The sequence below is a fragment of the Papio anubis genome, chromosome 6 (genome assembly GCF_008728515.1).
Source record: "Papio anubis isolate 15944 chromosome 6, Panubis1.0, whole genome shotgun sequence".
Taxonomy (NCBI): Eukaryota; Metazoa; Chordata; class Mammalia; order Primates; family Cercopithecidae; genus Papio; species Papio anubis.
Window position 1 is genome coordinate 117037332 of NC_044981.1, and position 24181 is coordinate 117061512.

The window sequence follows — 24181 nt, forward strand, 5'->3', positions numbered from 1 at the left end:
AAAATTCTTCTTCCGTTGTTTCTTATACATGTGTAGTTTATGATTACAGCAAATTTTAGGGTAATCTAATTGCCAGGATTACACCCTCTTTTATTTTCAGTTTACAATGTCTTATTAGAAGGATTTAAAACAACCTAGTTTCTCAATTTTATCTTTAAAGATTGTATTTGGTCATTTTATCCTCCATTTCAACTAGCTGTGTATTTCTAGTTTCTTTCCAGTACATATGTGATATTCGTGTCAGCTATATGCTCTTAATATTCATAAAATATTTTTGCCATGGAAGAAACCAATGTGTGAAGCTATCAGGGATGGTTTTTGCAGCAGAACTAGATGAGCTGAAGGGAATGTTTTAATAAATTATTTAGTCCACATTCTGGAAAATCTTAATTGAAGACATATTTTATGCCAAAATATGTTCTTACTATGAAACTGCCAAAATGCATGTTTACCTGGCGAGCTGGGTTAGGATGGAATTAAATGTAAAATATTTCTCAATGTTCTGAAGAGTTCCAGGATGAATATAACTATTCTGTGTTCTCTGCATCTAAATGTTGGACACTGTTGAGATATAGCTACTAGGGAAGTTATCTCCTTCTGCCTCAGCATTATTTGTATATTTAAGTGCACAAAGATAGGTTTTTGTGTGTGTGTGGGCTTCGAGGTATACAAAATGAAGTAGCAAAATGTGGTTAGAAAAATTTGCTTATACAATGAGACTAATACTGATATAGATGCTTTGTCTATTTTTAACATATGACTTGGATTTGTGTTCAGGCTATGAATAGGGAAATTTCTAGTTAATTCTGACAGTGCCCTGAAGAGAAAAAAAAACGAACTACCAGTTTTAATAACAACAACAAAAGTCTAGACACTGCCATGAAAATTGTTTTAACAATAGTAGGAAAATCAACATTAAAGATTATTAGAATAATTAAATCAAAATTTATTAAACACAAAAATAAACATCTCTGCATGTGACATAGAAAGTAAATTTTAGTATCCAGGAAATGTTTCCAATAATACACAGATGGCACATTTTAAAAGGTTGATCTTTAGTCATGGTATAATAAGCTACCAAAAGATTTGATCATATCAAATTAAGTGGTCAAATCTTTTGGCATCTCTTTAGATTATCACATTGAATGAATTATTAATAATTCAATCTTGATGGTTCGAGTCAAGCCTATTAAGAATAATCTAAGTTTCAGATTTTGATTTTAAAATTATATATCAAGGAAAGCTCTGTTACAGTGTTTAGTTTTAAATGAAAGCATAATTGGTAATGCCATTGTGGAATTTTTTCAGCATAATCTATAACTTTTGAGATGCTTCCTATTTTGAAGTGTGTTTATCATCATGAGTCATTAACTAATGTAAATGCTTGGCATTAAAAAAATACCTTCTTAAATACAGTAATGGTTAGAGATGTGTAATTCCATTCTTTACTTTCCAAGTCATGAAATCCAGTTGTTTTACAGCACCGGCTTTGGAATCCAGTCAGTAATACGGACATCCTGTGGGCCAGTGTTGTCACTCTACCCACTGAAATATACACATTTGTTCTTATCCATTTCCTAATTTGAATCATACTTACTCATACAGTCTTGTACTGTTTGTCATGTATCTAAGGCATATCCTGTTGTTCATCACAGCTTAGTACCCATTCCCTCTATCATAAATCCTTTCTCAGTAATTCTAGCCCATACTGATAGTACCTTCTCCAACATACTCCATTTTTAGTTTTCTACATTCATATAGACACTACAAACCTATCATAATTTTTCTTTCCCAGTGAGCCAGTTGATCCTTAGAATACAACTCAGCATAGCCTTTCAGTCATCATACATGGAAAGTGGCATTTGAGATGAGGCCTATTTGCAATCCTTTGGTACTCTGTTCATGTTTCAGTTAACATATTGTTTTAAAATTATTTTCATAATTTAGTTTTGTTTCACTCACTAATGGCTTCCTATAACTTTTGCCTATTCAGCAGAAATCCATTTGTTATGGGAATCATGTTTTAAACTTCATTTATTACCCCATCCTAGCATAGGACTGGATACATAACAAGCTGTCACTCATACTTGATTATTAACTGGATTAAATTGGAATGTTTTGCATATATGAGTGTATTAGTCTGCTAGGACTGCAATAATAAAATACCACAGACTGGACGGCTTAAGCAACAGAAGTTTATTTTCTCACAATTTTGATGAGTAGAAGTCATAGATGAGGGTGCTGGCAGATTCCGCTTCTGGTAATGCTTCTCTTCCTGGCTTGCAGATAGCCACCATCTGCGTGTATCCTTACATGGTGTTTCCTCTGTGTGCTTGAGGAGAGAGAGATCTCTGGTGTTTTTTCCTCTTCTTATGGTGTGTAATGGCATTAGGACTTCACTCTGTGATCTCATTTTACCTTAATTACCACTATAAAGGTCCTATGTTTAAATACAATCACATTGGGAGGTTAGGGCTTCAATATATAAATTTTGGGGTGGGGGAGACACAATACAGTCCATAACAATGGGATATTCAATTTGTACTTTTTAAAATGCACTATTAAAATTCGCTTTTGCTTTTACCTCGTTTTTTTTTTTTTTTTTTTCTATTATGTTTCTTCAAATTAACTTGGTATAAGGCTCCATTTCATCCATGTCTTTTTATAATCATGGAAGTTTTTTGTTGTACTGTTTTCTGCTCTGTATGATTTGACAGCTGTTAATTAAGTCTTTCCTTAAAATTCTTAGCTGGAACTGATCAAGGTCCTTCTGGGAGTTTTCCCCCAAAGATCCCCACTGGAGGCTTGGCAGATCGTGAATCCAAGGCTAAACTTTGTCAGTCACTCCTGTTTCCTTTTTCTGCACGCCTTAAGCTTACCTTTGAGTGGGCTAACACGTCGTACTGGGCTGCTAAACAACCATCTCAAGGACATTTGTCTATTTTCTCATAAGCATTTGAATGACCTTAACTCTAATTGTTGGGAACAAATGGGGCCAACCTATTATGCACCAAGTTACGAGCCCACTGAGTTGTAATTCTGCCATAATTCTATGCAGTAATTGTCTTAGGCTGAGTGGCTCATTTTTCACTAAAAGAGCTAGACAAGTTTATGTATACAAATGTACAGAAAGACTGGTGCTTATGTATCCAAAATTTCACGATATTATTTGTCATCAAAATAACAATAATCAATAGTAATCAGTTTTCTACCTTGAAACATACCCCCCCCACACACACACGCACACCACACCACACACTACACACACCCTTACCTGTGCCAGATGTTTGATTTATTACCAGGATCATACTATCATATTTGATATTTTCTTTCCTGATCCTCCAAATTCTAACTTCCTTATCAAATAATATTTTCATTTATTTTAGAAAACCTTGTTATCTCTAATTCTGGTACCTGTTTTAATCATTGCTGTATGGGTTGCTTATTTGTCTTTATAATTCCTATTTCTATTATTGATATTTTTAAGGGAAAAATCATAATTGTATACATGTATGGGGTACATTGTAATGTTTTGATGTAAGTATATATGTGGAATAAGTAAATCAAGCTAATTAACACATATCACTTCACTTTTTGTGGAGAGAAACCTCTGAAATTTATACTCATAGCTATTTCCAATATATTATTGACTTTAGTCACCTTACTGCGTAATAGATCTCAAAAGCTTATTCCTCCTGTCAATTGAAACTTCTTACCTTTTGACAAACAACTTTCTTTTCCCTTTCCATGCATATCCACTCCAAGCCTCTACTAATCATCTATTTACTCACTATTTCTATGAGTTTGAATTTTTTAGATTCCACAAATAAGTGACATTATATGTTATTTACCTTTCTGTGCCTGCCTTATTTCACTTAACACAATGTCATTTACGTTTATCTACGTCATAGCAAATGACAGGATTTCCTTGTTTTTTTTTTATGACTGAATAGTATTCTATTTTGTATATACGCTATATTTTATTTATCCATTCATCTATTTCTTCCGTGTTTTGTTTTTGTTGTTGTTGTTGTTGAGATGGAGTCTCGTTCTGTCACCCATGTTGGAGTGCAGTGGCATGATCTTGACTCATTGCAGCCTCTGCCTCCCAGGTTCAAGCAGTTACTCTGCCTCAATCTCCTGAATAGCTGGGATTGCAGGTGCCTGCTACCACACCTGGCTAATTTTTGTATTTTTAGTAAAGATGGGGTTTCATCATGTTAGCTGGGCGGGTCTTGAACTCCTGACCTCAAGTGATCTGCCCACCTCAGCCTCCCAAAGTGCTGGGATTGTAGACATAAGCCACCTTGCCCGGCCCATTCATCTGTTGATGGACACTTAGGTTGTTTCCATATCTTGGCTGTTGTGAATAATGCTGCAGTAAACATAGGATGCAGATTTTTTTTTGTCGTATTGATAATTTTCTTTGTCATATTGATTTCAGTATATCCAGAAGTGGGATTGCTGGATCATCATGTAGTAGTTCTATTTTTGGTTTTTTGGGCAATCTCCATACCATTTCTCATAATTGCTGTACTAATGTACATTACCATCAACAGTGTACATGTTTCCTTTTGTCTACATTCTCACCAACATTTATCTTTCATCATTTTGATAGTAGCCATTCTAACAAGTGTGAGGTAAAATCTCATTATAGTATTAATATTCATTTATTTAATGATTAATGATATTTAGTATTTTTTCATGAACCTGTTGGCCATTTGTGTCTTCTCTTGAAAAATGTCTATTTAGGTCCTTTGTGTACTTTTTTTTTTTAATCTCTCAGAAAACTTTTTATTTCTCATTTCTTTTTTTCTTTTTTTAAATTATACTTTAAGTTCTGGGATACATGTGCAGAATGTGCAGGTTTGTTACGTACGTGCCATGGTTGTTTCCTGCACCCATCAGTCCATCATATACATTAAGTATTTCTCCTAATGCTATCCCTCTCCTAGTCCCCCACCCCTGACAGACCCTGGTGTGTGATGTTCCCCTCCCTGTGTCCTTGTGTTCTCATTGTTGAACTCCCACTTATGATTGAGAACATACAGTCTTTGGTTTTCTGCTGCTGTGTTAGTTCACTGAGAATGATGGTTTCCAACTTCATCCGTGTCCCTGCAAAGGACATGAACTCATCCTTTTTTATGGCTGCATAGTATTTCATGATGTATATGTGCCACATTTTATTTATCCAGTCTATCATTGATGGGCATTTGGGTTGGTTCCAAGTCTTTGCTATTGTAAACAATGCTGCAAAAAACATGTGTGCATGTGTCTTTATCGTAGAATGATTGATAATTATTTGGGTATATACCCAGTAATAGGATTGCTTGGTTAAATGGTATTTCTGATTCTGGATCCTTGAGGAATCACCGCACTGTCTTCCACGATGGTTGAACTTATTTACACTCCCACTAACAGTGTAAAAGCGTTCCTATTTCTCCACATCCTCTCCAGCATCTGTTGTTTCCTGAGTTTTTAATGATCGCCATTCTAACTGGCATGGAATGGTATCTCATTGTAGTTTTGATTTGCGTTTCTCTAATGACCAGTGATGATGAGCTTTTTTTCATATGTTTTTTGGCTGCATAAATGTCTTCTGTTTTTGTTTGTTTGTTTGTTTTGCTATTGAGTTGTTTGAATTCCTTATATATTTTGGATATTAACCTGTTATCATATAGGTGGTTTGCAAATATTTTTTCCCACTTTATGAATTGTCTTTCACTTTGTTTCCTTTGCTATGCAGAAGCTGTTTAGTATTATGCAATCCCATTTGTTTACTTTTGCTTTTGTGGCTTCTGCTTTCAGGGTTATATACAAAGGTTACATATTCAGTGTCATTTCCCAAATCAGTGCTGTGGAGCTTTATCCCTATGTTTTCCTAGTAGTTTTACAGTTTCAGGTCTTCTATTTAAGTCTTTAATTTACTTTGAGTTGATTTTTGTACATTATGTGAGATAAGGATCTAATTTCATTCTTCTGCATGTGGATATCCAGTTTTTACAACACCATTTATTGAACAGTCTCTTTCCCTATTGTGTGTCCTTGACACCTTTGTTGAAACTCAATTGGCCAATGTGTCCGCTTTATTCTAGTATTCGCTATCTTGATTACAATAGCTTTATAATATATTTTTGAAACCAAGGAGACTTGTCCCTTTTGCTTAAGATGGTTTTGGCTATTTGGGAAATTTTGTGGTTCTATACAAATTTATGGATTTTTTTTCTGTTTCTGTGAAAAATGACATTGATATTTTGATAGGGATTATGTTGAATCTGTAGATTGCTTTGGGTAATATAGACATTTTAACAATATTAATTTTTCTAATCTATAAACATAACATATATTTCCATTTGTTTGTGTTTTCTTGAATGTTTTCATCAGTGTCTTACAGTTTTCAGTATACAGATTACTCACCTTTAAATTGGTTAAATTTACACCTTAGTATTTTATTTTTGTTGCTATTGTAAATGGAATTATTTTCTTAATTTCCTATTCATATAGTTCTTTATTGGTATAGGAATCTACTGACTTCTGTATTCTGCAACTTTACCAAATTTGTTTATCAGTTCTAACAGTATTTTGGTGGAGTCTTTAGGATTTTCTATATATATGATTTAGTCGACACATAAAGACTATTTCTTTCATTTCTTCATTTCCAATTAGGATGCCTTTTATTTCCTTTTCTTGATTAGTTTCTCTGCCTAACACTTCTAGTACTATGTTGAAAATTAATGATGAGTGTGGGTATCCTTATCTTGCCTCTGATCTTAGAGGAAAAACTTTCAACTTTTCACCATTGAATATGCTATTAGCTGTGGGTGTATCATATATGGCCTTTATCGTGTTGAGATATGATCCTCTATACCTAATCTGTTGAGAATTTTTACCAGAAAAGGTTGTGAAATTTTGTCAAGTGCTTTTGCTGTATTTATCGAGATGATCATATGGTTTTTATTACTTATTCTGTTAATGTATCACATTTATTGATTCTTGTATATTGAACCATCCTTGCATCCTAGGAATAAATTCAACTTGACCATAGTGAATTATTCTTTTAATGTGTTGTTAAATTTGATTTCTAGTATTTTATTGAGGATTTTTACATTTATGTTCATAAGAGATTATTGGTCTATAATTTTCTCTTCTTATAGTGTCCCTATCTGGCTTTAGTGTCAGGGTAATCCTGGCCTCATAAAATGGATTTGGAAGTACTTTCTCCACTCAGTTTTTTGGAAGAGTTTGAGAAGAACTGGTATTAGTTTTTTAAATGTTTGGTAAAATTCAGCAGTGATGCAATCACGTTTGGGACTTTTCTTTGATGGGTGACTTTTATTATTGATTTAATCTCCTTACTTGTTATTGGTTTATTCCGATTTTCTATTTATTATTGATTTAGTCCAGTAGGTGGTATATTTCTGTGAACTTACCTATTTCTTCTAGGTTATCCAATTAGTTGGCATATACTTGTACTTAGTAGTTTTTTATGATTCTTGTTATCAGGTGTAATGTCTCCTCTTTAATTTCTGATTTTATTTCCTTGAGTCTTTTCTTATCTTTATTTACTTGAGTCATCTTCTTAGTCTAGAAAGAGTTTGTCTCTTCTATTTATCTTTGCAAAAAAACCCCTCTTAGTTTATTTTTAAAATTGTTTTTCTAGTCTCTATTTTATTCATTTCTGCCCTAATCTTTGTTATTTCTTCCTTCTTCGAACTCTGGCCTTAGTTTGTTCTTCTTTGTCTTGTTCCCTGGGATCCCTTATTTGAGATCCTTCTTCTCCTTCTTTTTTTGATGTAGACATTTATTGATGTGAACTTCCTTCTTAGAATTGACTTTGCTGCATCTAATAGGTTTTGATATGTTGTATACCCATTATCATTTGTCTGAAGATGTTATTTAATTTCCCTTTTGATTCCTTCTTTGACTTATTAGTTGTTCAGGAGCATGTTGTTTAATTTCTGCATATTTGTAAATTTTCCCAGTTTTCTCCTACAATTGAGTTCTAGTTTCATATCATTATGGTAGGAAACAATAGTGGATATGATTTCAGTCTTCTGGAATTATTAAAGACGTATTGTGGCTTAACATATGATCTGTTTTGGAGGATGTTCTGTATATATTTGAGAAGAATGTGTATTCTTTTGCCGTATATTTCTGTTAGATCCATTTGGTCTAAAGTGTAATTAAAGTACAACATTTCCTTATTGATTTTCTGTCTAAAAAATGATGTTCTGTCCAATGCTGAAAGTGGATTATTAAAGTCCCCTACTGTTATAGTATTGCAGTCTATCTCTCCCTTCAGATTGCTTAATAACTGCCTTAGATATTTAGGTGGTACTATGTTAGATGTATATATATTTATAAATGTTGAAGAATTGACACCTTTATCATTATATAATCACCTTCTTTGTCTTTCTTTACTGTTGTTTGACTTAAAGTCTTTTTCATCTGATAGAAATATAGCTACCTCTGCTCTCTTTTGTCTTCCATTTGCATGGAATATATTTTTCCATCCCTTTATTTTCCATCTACGTGTGTTCTTACAAGTAGAGTGAGTATTTTGTAGGCAGCATCTAGTTGTGTTTTGCTTTTTCAGTCTATTCAGTCACTTTATATCTTTTGATTGGAGAATTCAATCCATTTTCACCCAAGGAAATTATAGTATGTAAGGACTTACCTTACTGCTTTTTCATAATTTGTTTTCTGGTTGTTCTGTGTATCTTTTTTTCTTCCTCCTGTCTTTCTTTGTGGTTTGATTGTCTTCTGTAGTGATATGTCTTGAATGCCTTCTTTTTATATTTTGTGGAAGTATAATAGGGTTTTGCTTTGCAATTATCATGAGGTTTACATAAAACATTACCTGTAACAGGCTATTCTAAGCTGATACCAACTTAACTTTAATCAAATACAAAAGCTCTCCATGTCTACTCCTCCCTACCACATTTTACGATTTTGATGCAAAGTTGACAACTTTTTGTAATTTGTATCCCTTAACAATTTATCAAAGCCACAGTTGTTTTTAATAGTTTTGTCTTTTAACTCTCATGTTAGAGATAAAATTGCTTTACACATCACCTTTCAAGCAAAAGACTATTTTGGATCTAACTATGTATTACTGATACCATTGAATGTTTTCCCTTCGTGTATTTTATGTTATTAATTAGTGGTATGTTTTCTCAGCTTAAAAAACTCACTTTAAGAATTCCCATAAGACAGGACTAGTGGTGATGAATTCCCTTATTCTTTATCTTAGGAACCATATTCTCTCCTTCCACTCTAGAAATCTGTTTGTGAATGTGGTAGGTTGTACTGACAGTTGGGGAGGAGGAGAAGAGAGAAATATTACAGAAATGCAAAAAAACTTCAAATTAAATATTAAAAAATGCTTGCCATTAACTGCTCTTTGGTGGTCTCATGATCAGGGTATTTTGACTATTGTTTATTCTTACATAGTTTTTCTAGCTGGATCTTCCTTCTTCTCTTTCTGCATCTCACCTTTCCTTCTTCTTGTCAATCCTAACACCCCTTACTTCATCCTCTCCTTCACTGATTGTATCCCAGGTTTACATTGCATTAGGAAGGACAGTTTATCTATATTTATGACTACCCCTGAACTCAGCTATTTTCTACCTTTGCATTTTGCCATTCATCACAGTGCTCAAGTGGAACAGGATTCATCATCTCAAAGAGGCAGTTGGTTGAACAAAAAGATTTTTTGTGCTTTTTATTTCGTTTTTGCCATTAGAAGAGAACATCAAAGTGCCAAAGAGTTTGTAATGACTATACTGTGTTTGTGCAACTTTATGCAATAATAGCTTCTGAGGTAGTAACATATGGGGCATGAGAGAGATCAGATGTGGGTGAGTTAATAGTTAAAATTAGAGATTAATGTGTTAGAATCAAAACTTATGTTCATATGCTAGAAATGAAACACTTAAAATAATTAAAATCCAAAGAGGATAGTTCAAATGAAATACCATGAATAATTATTGTAAATTTTATTTTGCTTAAGGAGACTACACCTATCCAATAGATATTTAACCAATATAATTTCAAAACTTTTGGCTTTATTAAGAAATAAACATATTTTAAGCCAAACTCTCAAACTTAGAGAACTATGTAAAATAATGAGTTAGTTGTGAGTTTTTAAATTCTAGGGTTATTTCTGTGACTTTAATTGGAGTACCAGACAACACTTCCCTTACTCCTGCACTTTTACTCACTTTGTTTTAAACCACCTAACTTGCCTTGATGAACAAATAACAAAGTAGCTGAAACTGTTCTGAAGAAAGATGTTTTTGTTAATTAAACCAATAATTTTCTACTTTTCTACCAAAAATACAGATTAGTTTATCCCAACATAGTGAGTGATTTATATGTTTACTTTTAAAATTTTAATTTTAATAAATGTATCTTTTAATTTTAACTTTTACAGATTTAGAAGTACAAGTACAGTTTCATTACATGGACATATTGCACAGTCGTGAAGTCTAGGCTTTTAGTGTGTTTGTCACCTGAATAGTGTACATTGTACCAAATAGGTAATTTTTCATCCCTCACCTCTTCCTACCTCCCCACCTTTTGAAGTCTCTAATGTCTATTATTTCATTCTGTATGTCCATGTCTATCCAATGCTTAGCTTCTACTTATATGTGAGAATATGTGGTATTAGACTTTCTAATGGATTTTCTATATATAATCATCTTAGAATGATTGCCTCCACGTCCAAATAGGAAGACAGGAAGTCAAACTATCCCTGTTGGCAGATGATATGATTCTATACCTAGAAAACCTCACAGTCTCTACCCAAAAGCTCCTTGTTCTGATAAACAACTTGAGCAACGTTTTAGGATACAAAATCAACATGCGAAAATTATAGCATTTCTATATACCAACAGCATCCAAACTGAGAGCCAAATCAAGAATGAAATCCCATTTACAATAGCCATAAATAGAATAAAATACCTAGGAATACAGCTAACCAGAGATATGAAAGAATTCTGCAACAGGAATTACAAAATACTGGTCAAAGGAGTCAGGGATGACATAAACAAACAAAACATTCCATGCTCCTGGATAAGAAGAATTAATATTGCCCAAATGACCATACTGCCCAAAGAATTTATAGATTCAACCCTATTCCCATCAATCTATCAATAAAATTCTTCACAGGATTAGAGAAAAACTTTTAAAATTCATATGGAATCAGAAAAGAGCTTGAATAGCCAAAGCAATCGCAAAAAGAACAAAGCTGGAGACATCACATGACTTCAAACTATACTACAAGGCTATTGTAACCAAAACAGTATGGTACTTATACCAAAATGGACACATAGACCAATGGAACAGAATAGAGAGCCCAGAAATAATGCCGGACACCTAAAACCATCTGATCTTTGACACAGTTAACAAAATAAGCAATGGGGAAAGGACCCTGTTCAATAAATAATGCTGGGATAACTGGCTAGCCATATGCAGAAGATTGAAACTGGACCCCTTCCATATACTGTATACAAAAGTTAACACAAAATAGATTAAAAACCTAAATATAAAATCTAAAACTATTTATTATTGATTTCTAGTTTGATTCTGTTAATGTCAGAACACACTATTTGTATGTTTTAAGTTTTCTAAAAATTTGAAGTTGTTTTATGGTACAGGATATGTTCTATCTTGGTTTATGTACTGTGAACATGAACATGTGCATTCTGCTATACTGGGTGCTGTGTAAATGTCAACTAGATAGTGTTGGTTGATGGTGCTCTTGAGGTTTCTAATATCCCTGCTGATTTTCTGTCTAATTGTTCTAACAGTGGTTTTGGGTGAGGTGCTGAGGTCTAAAACTATAATTCTAGATTTTTAAAATTCTTTCAGTTCTCTCAGTTTTTTGCTTTACATATTTAACAACCTTACTGTTTGATATATACACAGTTAAAGTTGCCGTGTCGTCTTGTCGATACTTGTGATACTTTAAACATTGTATAATTTCCCCTCTCTAGTAATTTTCTTGGAGTAAAGAAAATAAAGTATACTTTATATAATAGTAATATAACTAATCCTGCTTTTTGATTAATGTTTGCATAGTATATCTTTTTCTATGCTTTTACTTCCCACCTGCCTATATAATTTGAAGTGAATTACTTCTATACAGCATATAATTGATTCACTTAAAAATTACTCTGCCAACTTTTGTATTTTGATTGGTGTATTTAGACTATTTACATTTAATATAATCATTGGTATGTTAGAGCCTAAATTTGCTGTTTTATTTTTTGTTTCTGGTTGTTTTCTCTTCCTCCTTTTTCTGTGATTGTATGGCATGTCTGGTTCATAATTGAACTTTTTTTAGAATTCTGTTTTGATTTACACATAAAATTTCTAGATACATTATGTATATTATATACCTAACATCATAGTTGACTGGTATTAACCTTTTATGAGTTTGAGTGAATTTTAGAAAACTTACCTCCTTTTTCATTCCTTTGCCCTTCCTCATTTGCAATATAATTGCCTTAAATATTTCCTTTACATACCTGTAGAACAACATCAGACAATGTTAGAATGTTTGCTTATTTACTTATATTTTTGTTTACTGTGCTTATTCCTGTTTTCAAAGAGTTTCTTTTTGTTTAGACATCTTCTGTTAGTCATTTTTAAGATAATTCAGCTGGCAAAATTTTCTTAGTTTTCCTTCATTGAGCATATTTTGATTTTCCCTTTTTTTCCTGAAGGAAATAGTCACAAAGTAAGATTCTTGGTTGACAGTTGTTCTTTTTTACAGCACTTGAAAAATGCACTTCCTTTGGTGACTTCTGATGAGAAATCTGCTCATATTAGAATATTTTTTCCTTTACATTGCTGTTTTTCTCTGGCTACTTTTATGACTTCCTCTGTCTTTAGTTTTCAGAATTTTAAATATGTCATGTCTCAGTATTGATTTCTTTGGGTTTATGTTGTTTGGACTTTGCTCACCTTCTTGAGTTTGTAGGTTTTGCCTCTTGCCAAATTAGAAAAGTTTTCAGGCATTGTTTTCTCAAGTACTTTTAAGCCTTACTATCTTTTCCCTCTTCCTCTAGACTCCAATTACATAAATTTAGATATTTTGTTAATAGTACCACATGTACCCAAGGGTCTGGTTTTTTGTTTTTTTGTTTTAAATTCAACCTACTTTCTCTGTTGTTTGCTGTTTAGGTTGGGTAATTTCCATGATTTTATCTTGAAGTTTGTGAAATTCTTTCCAGTGCCCCTTCCATATTGCTCTTAAACCCATCTACTGAGTTTTTAAAATGTCAAATATTGTGTTTTTCAGTTCTAAAACTACTATTTAGTTCCTCTTTTCATCTTCCATTCCATTGCTGAGATGTTCTGATTCTTCATTTGTTTGAAATGTGTTCTAATGGGTTACTAAGGCTTTAAAATATTTATCACATAATTCTAACATTATTGTTCTGTTGGTGTTGGCCTTTATCAGGCATCTTTTTTTTCCATTTAGTTTGAAATCTTAGTGGTTATTGATGTAATGGGTGATATTCTATTGAAACCTGGACATTTGGGGTATTATATAGCTCTTACATAAGAGCTCTTACATAAGAGTATTAGCTCTTATGTAAACCTTTGATTTTAACTGAATTCTTCTGACACCACTCCAGCAGAAGAATAGAGGTCCCACCTTATTACCCAGTTCCTCACACTGTTTCCATTCATAACCAAACCAAACAGACTCCTCCCTGAGCGAGGTGGTAGTTCTAGCTCTCCACTAGGCCTCCATTGATAGCTCTCTGCCTGAGAGAGGGAGGAATGCCTTGTTACTGCTTCCCATATGGCATCCACTGATGGTGGGGCGGGAAGGAGGTGAAAATCTTGACTTTCCACTAGGTCACCTGTGACACGATCTCAGTGGGAAGGAGGGGCACCTCGTTACTGCCAAATGGAGGTGGAAGTCCACCTTTCCACTTGGACTCCACTGCATTGCCAAGGGTGATGCTGAAAGTTTCAGACCCCTACTCATCCTTTTCTGACACCATGATAGTGAGTGAGTTGAGGCGCTGCAATACAGCTTGGCAAACAAAAGTGGAAGTCTACCCATGCTTGGCCTTTGCTGGCCTGGGTGGGTGTGGGGCCACATTTTTTCAGTGGGTTTAACTGGAGTAGTGTAGTTATTATCAAACAGATTTCTGTCTGGCTAGGCTTGTCTTTTCATTTGGCTAGAGAGAGTGGACTTTTGTCATGTTTTCCTTTTGCTGTCCTTGTGTTACCAGGTTGCTGGCTTCTTCAGATCTAAGTCTGGGATATATAAGGCAAAAAGAAAATGCAGGGAACTCAATACTTAGGTCTTTCCTTAGGTCTCAGTGTCTCTGGATGGTCTGTCTTCTCTTTGCCTTTCAAAGTTATCTTATATTTGTTTATTTATAACTTTCAAGGTTTTAAATTATACTTAGTGGGAGGACTAGGGAAAAGTACATTTATTCCATAGTTCGACATGCAGAAATCTCCAAAACCACAATTATTTTACTATTCATTTTTGCCATTTCATTAGGTGAAATTAAAAAGACAAAAACCCATCCTCTAAAATACATTTTAACTATTAGAACATATTTTGAATAACTCAGGTTACTATCCATGAAAGATTTTTTTAAATGTTGCCTAAAACATAAATGTATAAAAATGAGCAATTAAAGAAATCATTGTAGGAATGAAGAATTCTTATGAAGATGATGATACATAAATAATTCTTCTTGACCGTCATAATTTATGAATATTTGATCTCTTCAACAATTATATTTTTAATAGGTTGTTGTAAGTCAGTGTTGTAAGTGTAAGTCAGTGTTGTAAGTCAGTGTTGTAAGTCAATTGTACTGACCAATGGGAGCCATAGATATTCTTTCATTAAACTAAAAAAAACACCCGCTCCTTGTAGGTAATCCAATCAATTCAAAACAGTTGACTATGACAGTTTCCCTCCATCCAATTCCATTTCCTAGAAGTAACCACATCCAGTTTGTAGTCTATGTTTACACTTTCAGTCATGCTCTGCCGCTTCACTTAGCCACTCCTGCTTTTCCTTTTCAGCTTCTCTCTCTATTCATCTTTTGTAAGTTTATCCTTCTATCTCTGGCTGTTAAACATGGAAAGGCTTTGAGACTTTGTTCTAGAACGTTTTTCCTCAATTCATATTGTTTTGCTTTGTGACTCATCTATGTTCCTATTTCAATTACCATTTACACTCAAATTACTCATATATTTATGTTTCTAGTTCAGATTTCTGGTCTTAATATCAAATCAATAACTCCAGCTCTCTGTTTGACGACTCCTTTTGGATATCTAAAGAGCACTTCCAACCCAACGTTGCCAAAACTGGATAGATGATCTTTCCTTACAGCCTCTTTCAGATTTTGCATCTCAGTGAATAGTACCACTGTATATTGAATTATTTTCACTAGAAGCTTAGGAGTCATTATTGATCCCCTTTCATTTTCACCTTCCTTTTCCAATTAATCAAGTCCTGTGGCTTTTCCCTCCTGAATCTGCGTAATCCTTTCAATGTCTGTGACCAAGCTTCATCATAAACTACCTAGGCCAATATAGTAGTTTTTAAAATGGACTCTCTGCTTCTGTCTGATTGTTCTTAAATTATTTTTTTACTCTGTAGCCAGAGAGGTATCCTCAAAATAAAATCTGGTTATGTTACATGTCTGCTTAGAATATTTCAAATTTTTAGTTGCTCTTATGATAAATATCTGAGTTCTTAACATGACCTAGGACAGTATCTGCCTCAATAAATATTTGTAGAAGAATGAAAAAAACTTATGGTTTACAGTATTTTCTATTAAAATAGTATTACTATACACATGTATCTCTGTATGCATCAGAGATTCTTTTTTCTTATTAATATTTCTGTTGGATATGTTTCTAGAAGTGAAGTTGCTAGTATAGTTTGGATTTTATCTATTAAAAATGAAGGTTAATAGAGATGTGGTGCAGTGCCTTGTAGTCATCGAGAAAAAACATCCATTAAGAGAAAAAAGAGGTGACGGATCTAGGAAGATCAGTAATGGTTTATTAAGGGAGTCATCCTGTACCTTCTGTCTGATGGAAGGAGTTATATCTCAAAGAAACACCAAATAATTTAAGGATTTTTTTGAGAGCTTATGCCACAAGCAGATTTAGGTTAAATATTTTGTAAGACAGAGCAAGGAGAAAAGAACAAATGAATCACATTTTTATATTCATAACAGATGTGATTTATTTCTGTAAATCACTCATACATTTAGTTTGCTTACATGTCTTTCTTACAGTATATTATAATTAGGTAGTATAAAGAAAGGCATGATTTGAAATGGGATAATAAAAAGGTAATAAAAATAATGTATGAATTATAATTTTTATAGAAATCAAGGTTTACTAGTATCTAAGACCATTTGGGCTGCTGTAAACAAAACACCGTATGTTGGTTAGCTTATAAACAATAGAAATTTATTGCTCACAGTTCTGGAGGCTGGGGGGTCTAAAATTGAGGCATACCAGATTCAGTGATTGGTGAGGGCTCACTTTCTGGTTCATACACGGCGGCGACATGCTGTTTTCTCACATGGTGGAACGGAGCGAGGGGTTTCTTTCATCCCTCTTTTATAAGGGAGCTAATCACATTGGTGAGGGTTCTTCTTTATGACCTAATCATCCCCTAAGGGCCCCAGCTCCTAATACCAACACCTTGGGTGTTAGGATTTCAACATATAAATTTTGGGGGAACAAAAACATTCATACCATAGCAACTAGTGTAGTTGATACTGCACAGAATCGTGAAATAGGCAAATAATATTTTTTGAGATGTGTCTCTGCTTCCTTTGATCCATGGCCCTTTAAGGAAGACGGTGTGTCTGTGCATATGACATCAGCAGGGAGCATCACAAAGGCATCAGATGCTGAAAAGGTGGGGGACTAGGAGAGGCAGGTTGCTGCTAGCGCCGCACTACTAGTTCTATGACCTTGGGCAAGCTAGTTAATCTCTGTGAGACTTATTTTCCTCATTTGAAAATAATGATAATAACTGTTTTACCTGTAAAGTAGATTTGATGTGATCATTTATTATTTATTGATGCATTTATTTGTAATTACACATTTTTTGGTTGAGCTGATACTAAAACACTTTATTCCTGATTTTATTCATAAATTTGCATACCAGAAAGATAGAATTGTATAATACAGGGGCATTAATAGCTTTAAAAACTTTTTTTAGGAGCTTCTCAGGCTGCAAAGTGATTCATAATGGCCTCTTAGAGCACTGAGAGGTACCATGAAACTCTGAGTTAACATGCTTTTTATAACCCATGTACTCAAAGGGAGTAAAACACTCTGATTTTCATAAGTAGCTCTTTACAAACTCCTACTGTTCTGTTTTTCACTCTAGTCTTTTTTGTTTATACTGAAATGTGTAGATTAAGTAGCTTTATGTTTGTTTTTTTTTTTTTTGCTATTAATTTTGTATCAGCCGCTTTGAGGATGTTTAAACCAAACACTGATTTAATTGCTCTGTTTATCATTTCTTCTTGTTCTAGGCAATGGACCTCATCATGACCGTTGCTGTACTTACAATGAAAACAACTTGGTGGATGGTGTGTATTGTCTCCCAATAGGACACTGGATTGAGGCCACTGGGCACACTAATGAAATGAAGCACACAACAGACTTCTATTTTAATATTGCAGGCCACCAAGCCATGCATTATTCAAGGTAAAAATAGTGCTATATTTATAAGCATAGAAGTGGTACAAGAGGTAGCATTAGCAACAATGGAAATATTTACTGTGTTCAAAACTGCAGTGTCTCACTTTGGAGGGGTCTATAGGCCTGTAATACTTTCAGGAGATAATTACAGTGAATCAGTGTGTGAGCTTTTCTGGGTCTAGATGTGGAGGATTTTAAAAATAGAATTCTTTAATAAATGCATACCCTAGCATCAATATATTTTGACCAGATAGTAGCTAACCAATCTCTGTATTTATGTAGTGGATTAAAAATAAAAACTTCACTAACATAGTCTAAATTAGTATTTGTGTCCTTTATGCTACTGACTACCAGTGAAACAAAAATTGGTATTTCCTTATAACATCTTATTTAAATAAATATGTGTGAAAATACACAGAACTAGATTGAATGTGATTATCTGCTTCATTATTTGTTAATATTTTGATTTATTTGTTCATTTAATTCCTAAACCAGGAGGTTGCTAAATAAAACGTAAGGCTCATTATCCTTTTCTCCTTTCCCACTCATCAGAAATGATTATTTTTAATCACTTTCTGGTTAGTTTTTCTTGAGATTAAATCTAAATCTTAAACAATATGCATATGTGTTGCTTGTTAATGTTCCAGTTTAACAATAGCTATTGATTCCCCTCTGTTACACATAGGAAATTGACGTCTCTTGTACTTGTCCTCTCTCCCCACTCCAGTCCCTTCCAGGCATTTTTTGAAAAGTTCCATTGTTACTTACCATCATACAAATTCTATGTCTTGACCCAGTTTTTCACAATGTCTCCTAGTTTCCTACATTGTAAGAGCGGAGATTTTTTTTTCTTCTTGTATTTTTTTTCCACATCTATTTCCACCTACTGACTCCTGCCTTTAAATTACTTTTATAATTTCAAGGCTTATCGAATTTACATTAAACTTAGTAAATATACATTTCTTTCACACTTTTATTATTTAAAATTTAAAAGCAATTGCCAACATTTAAAATATTATGTGTTATTTACTGTAGAACTTACAGTATTTGTGCCATACACAAGGAGATGCATTCTCATGTTCTTAAAGAACATGTTGTTTTGAATGAAAGATACAATTAATAAAACACAGTTGTGAGGGGTAAAAGAGAGAGAAAATGCAATTTCACAATAGTTTTAGGCAATTAATATTCCTCTTGAACACATCTTTCTTTCAAACATCTGGTAGATGTTGGCTTTGCTGGTGGGTTGTATGCATAGAATGAGGAAGAGAAGAGTTAAGCATGTCTCGTGGCTTTATGGCCTGAGCTACTGAATTAATGGTGTTGCTGCTTACTGAGATGGGGAAGACTAGGAGATGAGCAATTTGAAGTAGGAATTGAGGTGAAAGTTCTACTTTAGTCATTTCTTGAAATGTCTGTTAGATTACAGGAAGCAAATTGATTTGATTTCAGGAATTTTAGGGAGAGCTTGGAAATAAAGATATAGAATTGGCAGTTATCAAGACATAGATAGCATTCAAAATGATGAGTCTAGATGAGACAATAGTAAATGAGTGAAGTATAGAAGAGACAAAGAGAAGAAGCAAAAATATTGAGCCCTGGTGCACACAATTTAGAAGTCAAGGATAAGCAGAAGATCCAGAGAAAAGAATGAGAAGGAATACCTCTTGAGATGGTCTGACATTTAATGAGGATGTGTATATGGGTTCTTTTAAATTGATCCTGAACCACATTTCCTGAATGAACCCTTTTTTCTGAAGAGTCATGTCTTGGGCTCTGGAGTTTTTATTTCCACTGTATAATTATTTCTTCTCCTTGATTGCCTTTGTTCTTTGTCATCAGACACACTCCTTACATGGATGTTGGACCTCTTGGATTTACATTTTATGTTTGTCAACTTTTTTATTGCTTTACATTTGGAGAGGCTTCTTAATTTCTAATTCAATATCAATTTTTTTTCTTAATTAGGGTAATTGTATTCTTCATTTTCATGGACTTTTACTTATTCAGTTATTCACTTTTTGCATATTAGTTTGTCCTTGTTTATGAATGAGTATATTCATGAATCTTAGCATACTAATGAAAGTTATTTTTAAGTTCTCTTCTCTATTTTTTTTTTTTTTTTTGCTTTTCAACTTGTTTATTGTAATCCTTAACATAAGTCATTCTTTCTGAGCCTCAGCTCTGAACACATAAAATGGGGATAAGGTTGTTACAGGGGCTGAATGATGCAACAATATAAACAACTTTTAATATTATGATCAGTCCACCTCCATACGGTTTTCCATAATGGTTGTGCTAATTTATATTACTACCAGCAGTTTGTCAAGGTTCTCTTGTCTCTATATCCTCGACAACACTTGGTGTTTTATGATTTTTTAATTGTAGCCATTCTGATTAGAGTGAGGTGTTATCTTCTTGCAGTCTTGATTTGCATTTCCCTGCTAATTAGTGATATTGAACATTTTTTTTCATATATCTTGGCCATTTGTATGTCTTCTCTTTTTTATTATTATTATACTTTAAGTTCTAGGGTACATGTGCACAACGTGCAGGTTTGTTACATATGTATACTTGTGCCGTGTTGGTGTGCTGCACCCATCAACTCGTCAGCACCCATCAACTCGTCATTTACATCAGGTATAACTCCCAATGCCATCCCTCTCCCCTCCCCGCTCCCCATAATAGGCCCCAGTGTGTGATGGTCCCCTTCCTGTGTTCAAGTGATCTCATTGTTCAATTCCCACCCATGAGTGAGAGCATGCGGTATTTGGTTTTCTGTTCTTGCGATAGTTTGCTGAGAATGATGGTTTCCAGCTGCATCCATGTCCCTACAAAGGACACAAACTCATCCCTTTTTATGGCTGCATAGTATTCCATGATGTATATGTCCCATATTTTCTTAATCCAGTCTGTCACTGATGGACATTTGGGTTGATTCCAAGTCTTTGCTATTGTGAATAGTGCCATAATAAACATACGTGTGCATGTGTCTTTATAGCAGCATGATTTATAATCCTTTGGGTATATACCCAGTAATGAGATGGCTGGGTCATATGGTATTTCTAGTTCTAGAACCTTGAGGAATTGCCATACTGTTTTCCACAATGGTTGAACTAGTTTACAATCCCACCAACAGTGTAAAAGTGTTCTTATTTCTCCACATCCTCTCCAGCACCTGTTGTTTCCTGACTTTTTAATGATTGCCATTCTAACTGGTGTGAGATGGTATCTCATTGTGGTTTTGATTTGCATTTCTCTGATGGCCAGTGACGTGAGCATTTTTTCATGTGTCTGTTGGCTGTATGAATGTCTTCTTTTGAGAAATATCTGTTCATATCCTTTGCCCACTTTTTGATGGAGATGTTTGTTTTTTTCTTGTAAATTTGTTTGAGTTCTTTGTAGGTTCTGGATATTAGCCCTTTGTCAGATGAGTAGATTGCAAAAATTTTCTCCCATTCTGTAGGTTGCCTGTTCACTCTGATGGTAGTTTCTTTTGCCATGCAGAAGCTATTTAGTTTAATGAGATCCCATTTGTCAATTTTGGCTTTTGTTGTCATTGCTTTTGGTGTTTTAGACATGAAGTCCTTGCCCATGCCTATGTCCTGAATGGTGTTATCTAGGTTTTCTTCTAGGGTTCTTATGGTATTAGGTCTAACGTTTAAGTCTCTAATCCATCTTGAATTAATTTTCGTATAAGGAGTAAGGAAAGGATCCAGTTTCAGCTTTCCACTTATGGCTAGCCAATTTTCCCAGCACCATTTATTAAATAGGGAATCCTTTCCCCATTTCTTGTTTTTGTCAGGTTTGTCAAAGATCAGATGGCTGTAGATGTGTGGTATTATTTCTGAGGGCTCTGTTCTGTTCCATTGGTCTATATCTCTGTTTTGGTACCAGTACCATGCTGTTTTGGTTACTGTAGCCTTGTAGTATAGTTTGAAGTCAGGTAGCGTGATACCTCCAGCTTTGTTCTTTTGACTTAGGATTGTCTTGGAGATGCGGGCTCTTTTTTGGTTCCATATGAACTTTAAAGCAGTTTTTTCCAATTCTGTAAAGAAAGTCATTGGTAGCTTTATGGGGATGGCATTGAATCTATAAATTACCTTGGGCAGTATGGCCATTTTCACAATGTTGATTCTTCCTATCCATGAGCATGGTATGTTCTTCCATTTGTTTGTATCCTCTTTTATTTCACTGAGCAGTGATTTGTAGTTCTCCTTGAAGAGGTCCTTTATATCCCTTGTAAGTTGGATTCCTAGGTATTTTATTCTCTTTGAAGCAATTGTGAATAGAAGTTCATTCCTGATTTGGCTCTCTGTTGTCTGTTACTGGTGTATAAGAATGCTTGTGATTTTTGCACATTAATTTTGTATCCTGAAACTTTGCTGAAGTTGCTTATCAGCTTAAGGAGATTTTGGGCTGAGAGGATGGGGTTTTCTAAATATACAATCATGTCATCTGCAAACAGGGATAATTTGACTTCTTCTTTTCCTAACTGAATACCCTTGATTTCTTTCTCTTTCCTGATTGCCCTAGCCAGAACTTCCAACACTATGTTGAATAGGAGTGGTGAGTGAGGGCATCCCTGTCTTGTGCCAGTTTTCAGAGGGAATGCTTCCAGTTTTTGCCCATTCAGTATGATATTGGCTGTGGTTTTGTCATAAATAGCTCTTATTATTTTGAGATACATTCCATCAATACTGAATTCATTGAGAGTTGTTAGCATGAAGGGCTGTTGAATTTTGTCAAAGGCCTTTTCTGCATCTATTATTGAGATAATCATGTGGTTTTTGTCTTTGGTTCTGTTTATATGCTAGATTACGTTTATGGATTTGTGTATGTTGAACCAACGTTGCATCCCAGGGATGAAGCCCACTTGACCATGGTGGATAAGCCTTTTGATGTGCTGCTGAATCTGGTTTGCCAGTATTTTATTGAGGATTTTTGCATCGATGTTCATCAGGGATATTGGTCTAAAATTCTCTTTTTTTGTGTGTGTGTCTCTGCCAGACTTTGGTATCAGGATGATGTTGGCCTCATAAAATGAGTTAGGGAGGATTCCCTGTTTTTCTATTGATTGGAAGAGTTTCAGAAGGAATGGTACCAGCTCCTCCTTGTACCTCTGGTAGAATTCAGCGGTAAATCTATCTGGTCCTGGACTTTTTTTGGTTGGTAGGCTATTAATAATTGCCTGAATTTCAGAGCCTGCTATTGGTCTATTCAGGGATTCAACTTCTTCCTGGTTTAGTCTTGGGAGAGTGTAAGTGTCCAGGAAATTATCCATTTCTTCTAGATTTTCTAGTTTATTTGCATAGAGGTGTTTATAGTATTGTCTGATGGTAGTTTGTATTTCTGTGGGGTCAGTGGTGATATCTCCTTTATCATTTTTTATTGCATCTATTTGATTCTTCTCTCTTTTCTTCTTTATTAGTCTTGCTAGAGTTCTATCAATTTTGTGGATCTTTTCAAAAAACCAGTTCCTGGGTTCATTGATTTTTTGGAGGGTTTTTTTGTGTCTCTATTTCCTTCAGTTCTGCTCTGATCTTAGTTATTTCTGGCCTTCTGCTACCTTTTGAATGTGTTTGCTCTTGTTTCTCTAGTTCTTTTAATTGTGATGTTAGAGTTCCAATTTTAGATCTTTCCTGCTTTCTCTTGTGGGCATTTAGTGCTATAAATTTCCCTCTACACACTGCTTTAAATGTGTCCCAGAGTTTCTGGTATGTTGTATCTTTGTTCTCATTGGTTTTAAAGAACATCTTTATTTCTGCCTTCATTTCGTTATGTACCCTGTCATTCAGGAGCAGGTTGTTCAGTTTCCAAGTAGTTGAGCGGTTTTGAATGAGATTCTTAGTCCTGAGTTATAGTTTGATTGCACTGTGGTCTGAGAGAGAGTTTGTTATAATTTCTGTTCTTGTCCATTTGCTGAGGAGTGCTTTACTTCCAATTATGTGGTCAATTTTGGAAGAAGTGTGATGTGGTGCTGAGAGGAATGTATATTCTGTTGATTTGAGGTGGTGAGTTCTATAGATGTCTTTTAGGTCCGCTTAGTGCAGAGATGAGTTCAATTCCTGGATATCGTTGTTAACTTTCTGTCTTGTTGATCTGTCTAATGTTGACAGTGGAGTGTTGAAGTCTCTCATTATTATTGTATGGGAGTCTAAGTCTCTTTGTAAGTCTCTAAGGACTTGCTTTATGAATCTGGGTGCTCCTATATTGGGTGCATATATATTTAGGATAGTTAGCTCTTCCTGTTGAATTGATCCCTTTACCATTATGTAATGGCCTTCTTTGTCTCTTCTGATCTTTGATGGTTTAAAGTCTGTTTTATCAGAGACTAGGATTGCAACCCCTGCTTTTTTTTGTTCTCCGTTTGCTTGGTAGATCTTCCTCCATCCCTTTATTTTGAGCCTATGTATGTCTCTGCATGTGAGATAGGTCTCCTAAATACAGCAAACTG

At 34.4% G+C, this 24181-nt stretch overlaps 1 protein-coding gene and 1 long non-coding RNA gene across 5 annotated transcripts in view; one reads left to right on the plus strand and one right to left on the minus strand.

The window, feature by feature from the left end:
• Positions 1-16602, minus strand: part of LOC108585565 — a 42526-nt gene extending 25924 nt beyond the window's left edge. Inside the window, exons 1-3 of one of the 2 annotated variants that reach the window (XR_001902086.3) lie at positions 16522-16602; positions 12467-12533; positions 2354-2440 (exon numbers count right to left, since the gene is read on the minus strand). This is a non-coding gene — a long non-coding RNA (uncharacterized LOC108585565). Of the gene's footprint in view, positions 1-2353; positions 2441-12466; positions 12534-16521 lie in introns of those variants that run through there. The other variant, XR_001902087.3, reaches the window with a different exon arrangement.
• The window catches only part of EPM2A (EPM2A glucan phosphatase, laforin), a 116489-nt gene that overhangs the window by 36266 nt on the left and 56042 nt on the right, over positions 1-24181 (plus strand). For 2 of the 3 annotated variants that reach the window (XM_003898081.5, XM_031667365.1), the window contains exon 2: positions 17556-17730. In XM_003898081.5, coding sequence (XP_003898130.2) covers positions 17556-17730 — 175 coding nt within the window. Of the gene's footprint in view, positions 1-16447; positions 17009-17555; positions 17731-24181 lie in introns of those variants that run through there. The other variant, XM_031667364.1, reaches the window with a different exon arrangement.